Source organism: Triturus cristatus, chromosome 6, assembly GCF_964204655.1.
Source record: "Triturus cristatus chromosome 6, aTriCri1.1, whole genome shotgun sequence".
NCBI lineage: Eukaryota > Metazoa > Chordata > Amphibia > Caudata > Salamandridae > Triturus > Triturus cristatus.
In genome coordinates, this window is record NC_140589.1 from 41,654,265 (window position 1) to 41,665,150 (window position 10,886).

Here is a 10,886-nt window from a genome sequence, read left to right on the forward strand (position 1 = left end):
GCTCCTTTGAGTATAATCCTACCAGTTTCGGAGGGGTTCTTTTTCCGTTTCTTCCCTGGAAAAGGGTATATTTCTGGCCCACGTTAGGGGCAAATCTCTGACTTTTCCAAGATGGTATGTAGTATTAGATGAGATTGTGATTACTTCCAAATAAAACTCACAGGGCATTCCCGCCCTGCAATGCCCAATTAAAGCCCCTACTCGTAGCTTTAATCACAGAAAACTCTTCCTAGAGTAAGTTTATTTTTAAGTTTAAAACCTAAGTTAGCAGGCTGACTTTATGCTCTTAAATAAAGTTATGTGTAAACGTTAAGTATACACAAGTAGCTTTGAGAATCTGCCTAGTGTTTCTCTAAAGCCCAATACCTCCCTGTAGAGCATTCAGGCAGTTCTAGATGTCGGAGATATATACATCTGCTGGGTTTAGAACAACAAGCTTTGCTGTTTGTGTGCTAACCACAGTGCTGGAGCGCCTCGCCAAGTTGGCGCACTGTGCCTTCTTCCAGGCTGCAGCTCATGTCATCCAAGTGTCAGAAGGGAAGGAATCGCTGATCAGAGAGTGAACGCACTTTGTAGTTCAGGAAGAAGGATGCTTTAGATTGGCCTGAATGCAAGAGGAGAAGCCGCTTGAGTACTTTGGTCCTTGGACACTGGCCTCTCGTCCCATCTTCAATGCATTGCCAAAGGCCTCATGATTTGGAGCTAATCAAGTGATCACACACTGCCCCAAACTGTAACTATGTAAAAACAACTTAACAGAGTACTGTCAGTGTCCCAATTACATGTTTGTACCCAACCATCCCCTCTCAAGCTGATTTCTCTTTTGCTTTGACCGTCCCCACACACCTTGCTGTAGGTACTGTGCCTGTTGTAAGATGCTCTGCTACAGTAAAACTGTTCTCTAAAGCTCTCTGCTCCTTCTTGAAAGTAGGTATTAATTGCATAAAATCTGTTATATCTGTAGTTTTTGTAAGTCAGAGGCCCTTGAGAGGGTTATACAATACTTGTAAAGTGAGAGTGGTGGTCCTTGCGGAGCAAAGGCTCCCTAGTAAGTGACCAGCTCATGGTGAGGCAGATCACCTTTCTCTGCTCGTGGGTGGACGCCGTTTCAGTGTCCAGGAGTCTGTCCACCTGGCCTGAATTTGAAGTGCATGTTCATAAACCCCTTAGCCAGCAATGTATGATGTGTTGCCAATAATACTGCGTGATGCTGTTGCTCTCTATGATGGAGGAGTGGGTGGGCGACAAGCGTGGAGTCAGGCTTAGGTTTGTCAGGTTTTCGTATGTGTCTGAGGGCTCCAAGGCACCCCCATTTAATGTACAATAAGGTTCGGCCCAATGAGCTGTGGTTTAAAACTTGACCTTCCTCATAGGCAAGGATCCATGGGGCAGAAGTGTCGTCTTGAACTACTGATAGGGACAAAGTCCAACGCACTATAGAATTTTGACTGCCAGAGGTGAAGGTTACCAAGGATCCGTACTTCACTTAAGCCGGTGCTCTCCAGTGGGCACCACCGGCACTTAATTTAAGAGACAGGAAGAGTTCAGATTTGATCCCCGGACTCGAGTTGTCAAATAGTAGAAGTAAAAAGAACTGGTAAATATGGTTCTCTTATTCCATTGTGAGCTGTGTGTGACAGAATTGCAAACTCCAGCCATTAAATGTAATAACTAATATTCCCCACTTGTAACTGGCTCCATTTACTAAGGTGTTACCGTGGATTCATTTCAAAGCACCGAAATGGACTAGCCCTTGTGCTTGACATGAGAAATCGCTCTTGCAGGCAGCTATTTAGTCTGATTTTTCCCACTTGAAGTTTGTATAGTAGCTAGATTTGATTCTTTCAACTTGGAGTTTGTACTGTAGCTAAAGCAGATTTTTCTCATTTGCAGTTTGTACTACAGCTAAAACTGATTTTCACACTTGGATTTTGTACAGTAAGTAGAGCGCATTTTGTCCACTTGGAGTTTGTACGATAACTCGATTATTTTTTTTTCCTTGGATTGTGTGCGAGTACTAGAGCTGATTCTTACCATTCTGAGTTTGTACGGTAGCTAGTGAGGGTTTTATCCACTTTGGGTTTCTACAGGAGCTAGAGATGGTTTTATCCACTTTGGGTTTCTACAGGAGCTAGAGCTGGTTTCATCTACTTTGAGTCTGTACGGGAGCTAGAGCTGGTTTTATCTACTTTGAGTCTCTGTACGGGAGCTAGAGCTGGTTTTATCTACTTTGAGTCTCTGTACGGGAGCTAGAACTGGTTTTATCTACTTTGAGTTTGTACGGGAGCTAGCGCACTTTTTTTAACAGGAAGGGACAGGCCTTGTCTGCAGTCCATTATTTTAGAGCGATAATCCACATGAAGTCTCCGCATGTGGCCCTAGAATGGACGTACCTGTTGGTGAGTGCTCAGCACTGGAGATGTGTTCAGGGGGTGTTGCCTAGGACTACTCCTAGGTGTCTGAAAAGCATCCTTAATGAGAATAATGAACTGCTTTTAATGGTCATTTGTTGCCTTTTAAAGTCAAATTTGTACATCTTTGTGTTAGCTTTGCAATGTTTTCATTGTGCTCAGTGACTAAAATTAAATATTTTAGTGAGTGCATGAATTTTATTTTCTGAAAAGCTTGATACCAGAAACATTTTTTTTAAATAAATAATATCATGGTTAAATGTAGTCTTTGTGTATTTTGTCTTTTCCAGCATCTTGGTTTCCAAGCACACCACTACCAAAGCTACAAGCTTGGAATCAACCGAAGCAAGGACCAGATCGCACACCGACCTTGTTGAGCTCAAGCTTGCGTAAATGGCATCCGCGTGGGTTTCCACAACTGGTCAGCTTGCCACCTTCTCTGCTACAGGAGATGCCGCATGGAGCAATCGCGCAGCCGCAAAAGAGACATTACTGCTTGAGCCCTGGCTCAGTCCAAAAGTGCCTTAAGAAAAGATCATTTTGTCTTCAGCACACCACTGCAATACCCAGGGGGAGTTTCCCTGAACAGAGGGATGGGATCCTATCAAGGAAACAAATCACAACTGACACTGCTGGTGTGAAGCAGTGGTCCAGCACACACAGTCCCTCCAACCATCTGACACACGTCAACTCTGAAGGAAAGGCCACCATGGTGGACATAGGTGGTAAACCTGTGTCCCTAAGGACAGCCGTCGCTACCGCCATCGTCCTCTTGGGTCCCAAGGCTTTTGAGATGGTGCAAAACAACCAGCTAAAGAAAGGCGACGTGCTCTCAGTTGCACAGGTGGCTGGTATACAGGGGGCTAAATGTACCAGCCAACTCATACCCTTGTGCCACGTTATCCCCTTGGATAAAGTAGATGTCACTCTGAAGCTTGATGCCAACCGGTGCGCAGTGGTGGTTGAGGCCTTTTGCCGCTCCGAGGGCAAGACTGGCGTAGAGATGGAGGCCCTGGTGGCAGCTAGTGTAGCGGCACTGACCGTGTATGATATGTGCAAGGCAGTCACACATGACATAGTTATTGAGGAAGTGAAACTGCTCAGCAAGACTGGTGGACAGAGAGGTGACTATCTTCGCTCATGATCTCCCCTGAAAATCCATTCTGCTTCCCCAGAGGAAAAGACATTGTAAACGCACAACTAGGCAAACGTGAGTTCGCTTCCTCTCCGCAAGGTGGCTTCATCTCTACTTAAAGTGCTGCCTTTGGGCTCAGTCAATAGAACATTATGGGGCATACCCAAATAACCCTCCCATGCCTGGGTATAGAAACGTCTAATATATATAAAGAAAATTGGCTTAGAGGGATCAATCTCTTATTTATTTATACACAAGAAACAATACATTTTCTCGGTAATTACTCATTTCTTATATGAAGACTTTCAAGCATTAGTTTTTCAGAAGCGAATATCTCTTGGTAGACATCAGAGAACTTTTACACATAATATGTACAATTAACAAACATAAGGACAAAGTCATAACATAACAACCTCTATATACAGTTTCATTAAATCATATATATACATCTTATATACACAACAAGTTATCGCATATAAATTCCCCTGACTATGGTTCCAAAAAATGTACACTTCTTATTTACAGCAATACATTTGGAGGTAATCCTCTTGGCATCAGAGGTATTACTCCTCTCCTGATTTTTTATGTATATGCCAAATTAAATGATTCCTTGGTCAACCCAATCGGTGGACTCCTCCTACATCAGTATGTCGACGCGTTCGCGTTTCAGCCTCCAAATATTTGGCTTCCTCAGGACGGGGATTACAGTCTATCCTGTACCTGTATCAGGTCCTAGCGAGTCTCTAATATGGAAATACTCAAGTTAAATTTGTTCTCAGCGCCTTAGCACGTTGACATCACTGGGCGTCTTGTTAAAAATACAGTCACGGGTCGCTTATTATTCATCCAATACGTCCCCACGCTGTCGTCCAGTGATGGACAAGGTAACGATCCCGCCTATGACTCCGCCGCTTCTGCTCCACGATAGGAAACCGCGAAGGGCTCAGTGACACTGGATATCCTTTGGGCTTCTTTGGGCTGCCTTTGGGCTCAGTGACACTGGATATCCTTTGGGCTTCTTTGGGCTGCCTTTGGGCTCAGTGACACTGTGGATATCCTTTGGGCTTCTTTGGGCTGCCTTTGGACTCAGTGATGCTGTGGATGTCCTTTGGGCTTCTTTGGACTCGGTGACACTGTTGCTGTCCTTTGGGCTCCTTTGGGGCTGCCTTTGGACTCAGTGACACTGTGGATGTCCTTCGGGCTCCCTTTGGGCTTCTTTGGGCTGCCTATGCACTCAGTGACACTGTGGATGTCCTTTGGGATTCTTTGGACTTAGTGACACTGTGGATATCTTTGGGCTTCTTTGGACTGCCTTTGGACTCAGTGACACTGTGGATGTCCTCTGGGCTGCCTTTGGACTCGCTGACACTGTGGGTGTCATTTGGGCTCAGTGACACTGTGAATGACCTTGAACCAGTCTGTGCAGCCACCCCAACCATCTCAGTTCATCTCGTTACCAGGTTTAGACACTTTCAAAATGTAACCGATAATGTTGGTAGCGATGACTATTCTTGAAATGTGCATCCGATAAAGATGTGTTGAATGATGTGCGGCCTAACAAATTCTGTAAAGTGATTGTCAGAGACATTATTTACCTCCCATAGATTTCAATGTTGCATGACAAGGCAAGAAGAGGGCCAGCTCAGCTCTACACTACACACCGTCTCGTGCATGTTTGGTTAAGTGTACCATTTCTGTTTATCTTTCTGTAACCAGGGGTGACCTGCCAGTTGCTTTTGAACTGATTAGATACACACACTAACTTCTAAGCGCTTCACTGGCAGTGAGCTGGTCAAGGATGCTAGAGAGACCCAGTAGCAGAACACCATGTTCTGCACAGTAGACGCCATGCTCCTTCGATCCTTGGTTGCTCTGCTGAGACTGCTCCAGCAAGTGAAGTTTCATCTCAAAGAAAAGAGTCTGCAGCCTAACTGTTCGACTGGTTGGGTCAGCAAAACACCTCAGGGTTACACGGAAATGCCGTCTCTGACACTGGTTCACCAACCAATCAGAATATAGCCTTCAGCTTGTTCTATAGCTGATGTTCTCGCTTCTCATCAAATGCATTTATTCTCATGCTCTCTTGCTGCTCCTTTGCAATCAAAAGCTGCTGAAAAATGTGAAATATGTCAGTATCATTTTACATTCGTGCAGTAACGAGGTAAAATCTACTGAAACAATGGTAAAACATCACATTAATATTTCTTCTATCAGTGGAAAAAACATGTTCGAAAATAGATGAAAAATATCCAAAATTGAAAAAAAATCTTTAAAAAATTTACAAATTCTGCAAGGAACGGTGCGCTATGTTTGCTGCATAAAAATCTGAACTAGCGTTTGCTCTGCCCCATATCTTAATAACTCTTATTTTATACAGCCTCTTGTACCAGCATCACTGGCCCACTGTGCCTTACTGTGAAGACCAGTCCACCCTTCAGGACACTGGCCTGTATCACTTGTTTTACTCAGGAAAAAGCTCTTGCTGGAACACAACAAGGAGCGAAGGATGCACCAGAGTCTGCCCAGGCCTCCATCCGCACTGGCCCAATACACCAGGATACACCTGTCTGCCCAAGCCTCCATCCGCACTGGCCCAATACACCAGGATACACCAGTCTGCCCAAGCCTCCATCTGCGCTGGCCCAATACACCAGGATACACCTGTCTGCCCAAACCTCCATCCGCACTGTCCCAATACACCAGGATACACCAGTCTGCCCAAGCCTCCATCTGCACTGTCCTAATACACCAGGATACACCAGAGTCTGCCCAAGCCTCCATCCGCACTTTCCCAATACACCCGGATACACCTGTCTGCCCAAACCTCCATCCGCACTGTCCCAATACACCAGGATACACCTGTCTGCCCAAGCCTCCATCCGCACTGGCCCAATACACCAGGATACACCTGTCTGCCCAAACCTCCATCCGCACTGTCCCAATACACCAGGATACACCAGTATGCCCAAGCATCCATTCGCACTTTCCCAATACATCGGGATACACCAGTCTGCCCAAGCCTCCATCCGCACTTTCCCAATACATCGGGATACACCAGTCTGCCCAAGCCTCCATCCGCACTGGCCCAATACACCAGGATACACCTGTCTGCCCAAGCCTCCATCCGCACTGGCCCAATACACCAGGATACACCTGTCTGCCCAAGCCTCCATCCGCACTGTCCCAATACATCGGGATACACCAGTCTGCCCAAGCCTCCATCCGCACTGGCCCAATACACCAGGTTACACCTGTCTGCCCAAGCCTCCATCCGCACTGGTCCAATACACCAGGATACACCTGTCTGCCCAAGCCTACATCCGCACTGGCCCAATACACCAGGATAAACCAGAGTCTGCCCAGAGTCTGCCCAAGCCTCCACCCGCACTGGCCCAATACATCGGGATACACCAGTCTGCCCAAGCCTCCATCCGCACTTTCCCAATACACCAGGATACACCAGTCTGCCCAAGCCTCCATCCGCTCTGGCCCAAAACACCAGGATTCACCAGTCTACCCAAGCCTCCATCCGCACTGGTCCAATACACCAGGATACACCTGTCTGCCCAAGCCTCCATCCGCACTGGCCCAATACACCAGGATACACTAGAGTCTGCCCAAACCTCCACCCGCACTGGCCCAATACACCAGGATACACCTGTCTGCCCAAGCCTCCATCCGCACTGGCCCAATACACCAGGATACACCTGTCTGCCCAAGCCTCCATCCGCACTGGTCCAATACACCAGGATACACCTGTCTGCCCAAGCCTCCATCCGCACTGGACCAATACACCAGGATACACCAGTCTGCCCAAGCCTCCATCCGCACTGGCCCAATACACCAGGAAACACCTGTCTGCCCAAGCCTCCATCTGCACTGTCCCAATACACCAGGATAAACCAGAGTTTGCCCAAGCCTCCATCCGCACTAGCCCAATACACCAGGATACACCTGTCTTCCCAAGCCTCCATCCGCACTAGCCCAATACACCAGGATACACCTGTCTTCCCAAGCCTCCATCCGCACTGGTCCAATACACCAGGATACACCTGTCTTCCCAAGCCTCCATCCGCACTGGCCCAATACACCAGGATACACCTGTCTGCCCAAGCCTCCATCTGCACTGTCCCAATACACCAGGATAAACCAGAGTTTGCCCAAGCCTCCATCCGCACTAGCCCAATACACCAGGATACACCTGTCTTCCCAAGTCTCCAATCGCACTAGCCCAATACACCAGGATACACCTGTCTTCCCAAGCCTCCATCCGCACTGTCCCAATACACCAGGATACACCTATCTGCCCAAGCCTCCATCCGCACTGTCCCAATACACCAGGATAAACCATAGTCTGCCCAAGCCTCCATCCGCACTTTCCCAATACATCCGGATACACCAGTCTGCCCAGGCCTCTGCCTTCACTGCCCTAGTGATTCGGCAGAGTCTGCCCAAGCCTCTGCCTGCTCTGCCCTGGTGATATGGCAAGGACACCAGAGACTTGCAAAGCCTCCACTTTCACCGTCCTAATAATGTCAGGGTACACCAGGGCTTGCCCAAGCCTCCATGTGCTGTCTGACCGATATGTCAGAATATGTACTAGTTTGCCCAAGCCACCACCTTCACTGTTCTTCTCACACATCAGGATACTCAAGAGTCTACCTGAGTCTCCACCTGCGCTGTCCTCTTAATACACCAGGATACACCAGAGTGTGCCCAAGCCTCCGTCTGCACTGTCCTAATACACCAGGATACACCAGAGTCTGCCCAAGCCTCCATCGGCAGTCTGACAGATAGGCCTAGTTTGCCCAAGCCGCCACCTTCACTGTTCTTCTCACACATCAAGATACGCAGGTGTCTACCTGAGTCTCCATCTGCACTGTCCTCTTAATACACCAGGATACATCAGAGCCTGCCCAAACCTCCGTCTGAACTGTCCTAATACATCAGGATACCCAGAGTCTGTCCAAGCCTCCCTCGGCAGTCAGACAGATAGGCCTAGTTTGCCCAAGCCGCCACCTTCACTGTTCTTCTCACACATCAGTATACGCAAGAGTCTACCCAGCCCTCTGACTGCACTGCCTTCCGATACATCATTATGCTCCATTATGCCCAAACCTCAGCTTGCGCTGCCCTGAGATTACACCAGGATGCTCCAGAGTATACTCAAGTCTCAACCTGAAATGTCTACATCAAGATTCACCAGTTTGGCCTTGCCTCCTCCTAGTGAGACGACAAATGAGTGAGGGCAGCAGTGACATGTTGTGCTGTCTCATCAATAGGGAACATTTGAGTGAAAATATTTGTTCAGTATTAAATAACAGCTGCAGAAGAAGCTTGGAGAATTCTAAATATTATATTTTTACCTACCAGAAAAGTACAGTTTTTAGTCCTTAACAAGTAATTTCTTCCCTGATTTCAAAAAGTAGGATTTGAAATATCCAATTTCAAAACTGCTGTTTGGGCTCATAGCTGAACTCAAACGTTGTTTCGCCGAAATCGGCAGTAAAGGACGGGACGGCATACCAGTAATAGAATCTCTCATGGAGGGTCCACTCCTAAAGTCCTGATTCTACTCCAATCCCACTTGGTGGTATTCATGGATTACTTCTATCCTTGTTCATTAACACTCTAGTCTTCTGTCTCTTGTAGCATGAAAAACCCTGTCCACATGTTGCCCTGACTAAGCTTTGCATTAAGCATGGTCAAGGTCGAAACAGTCCAGATCTGATGTGGTGTGGTCTTGAATGTAGTTGAGGGTTAAAACCTGTGAAGCAGAAATGCTGGAACATGGTTGTGAGCTCCACTGCTTTAGACAACCCAGTTTGAGGCAAAAACCCTAGTTTGAGTCTGTACTGCTACAACTGCTACGATGATGTTCACACTGATGTGGGAACAATTGCCACTACCTGCTTCATTGTGCCCAGTTTCATTAACGGGCTGTACCTTAGAGGGATGACATCATACACTAGAGAAGAGCAGGTCTCCATCCTTGCATCACTTGTTCCCATCTAGAACTGTGGGCGTTTGCTGCTAAGAGGCACCACTGTTTGGAAATGTTGCTGATTTCAGAGTTCCATGCTTTTGCAGTGTCCAATAATGCGTGCCTATTACTTGTACGCCATCATTGTTGGTCCAGGAGTACCCTGCACCCTACCAAAAACTGGGCTTAAAAACAGCTCATCAAAGCTCTATGCAGTCCACAACTACATGAGTTGGGACGCAGCCAGGCATCCGTTGATTGCATAGATGTGCACCCTCCCTCATCAGTCACATGTTATTGATGATCCTTCTCCAAGGAGGAGAGAGTTAGAGTTTCTCTACTCAGGAGCCCTTGCACCCTGCTTTCATTGATTTCCTTCAGCTGCTCCCCACTACTTATTTCCTCGCTTATTTTTTTCGTGCTCTGGCAGCTTAAGTGGCAGCAACTTTCAACCTCTGGTCCTAGGGCCACAGTTTCCTTTGTTACCCAGACATGTACTGGGTTTCCTGTTGCATGGCACCTTGAGCATCATTCGTGCTCCTTGTGTCCTACTGCTGTGAAAGGAACAGGCTACTGTATGCCACAGAAAACATGTCTTCATTTCAAGCCAGGAGGTAGGTGAAAGGAATCAGATGCCGGGGATCAAATCTCTGTGGTTCAGTGAATCGATCCAGTTTCATCAGGCAGTTGGATCTTTCTCCTCTGGGTGCTTTCTTGGGTTTTAAGTGTCTCACACCTCACTCTTCGACCCTGAGGGAGGAACAGATTTCCTTCTGCGTCTTTCCTGGGTTATAATTGTCTCCCACCTCAGTCTTCGACCCCGAGGGAGGTTCAGCTTTCCTCCTGCCCATTCTGACTCAGGTCTAGAAGGAGAGGGCCATGCTCGAGCCTACACAGGACGAAGAGAAAGCAGTGTGTGTCCTCTACACTTCTTGTAATAATTCTCGCTCGTACTAAGGACTTGCACCAAAAGGCAAAAGCGGAAGGGGTCTCCCTCTGCAGCCACAAATGCAGTTGGGATTCTGTAGGACGAACAGTCCCTCTGGTCCATGTTCCAACACTCCGGCCATCTCAACCGACATTAGCCTGTCCAATCACGTAGGTGGTAACTCCACTTTCAATCTTGAGTGATGAGGAATAGTGTACCAGTGCATGCCCTCTAGGTCTGTGCCATAATTCTCTAGTCCCTCAGTTGTTACACCAGTCCATCTGCAGTAAATATGATTTATCAGTATATACTGCCCGTCAGATCTCAGTGTTGCTGACCGTTTGTGCCTGTGGCTAAGAACGTTCACAGGTTCTGGGCATGGTGCTTTCGGGTGGGTTTGCAATGGCTCTTGAAGCCAAGCCAGAGAGC

The 10,886-nt window shown here is 47.4% G+C and overlaps 1 protein-coding gene across 2 annotated transcripts in view; it reads left to right on the forward strand.

Annotated features, from left to right (window-relative positions):
• The window catches only part of MOCS1 (molybdenum cofactor synthesis 1), a 285,312-nt gene extending 281,539 nt beyond the window's left edge, over positions 1-3,773 (forward strand). For both annotated transcript variants that reach the window (XM_085610229.1, XM_085610231.1), the window contains one exon: positions 2,702-3,773. In XM_085610229.1, the coding sequence (XP_085466355.1) occupies positions 2,702-3,555 (854 nt within the window). In that variant the 3' untranslated portion in view covers positions 3,556-3,773. The remainder of the gene's footprint in view (positions 1-2,701) is intronic.
• Positions 3,774-10,886: the final 7,113 nt, after the last annotated feature.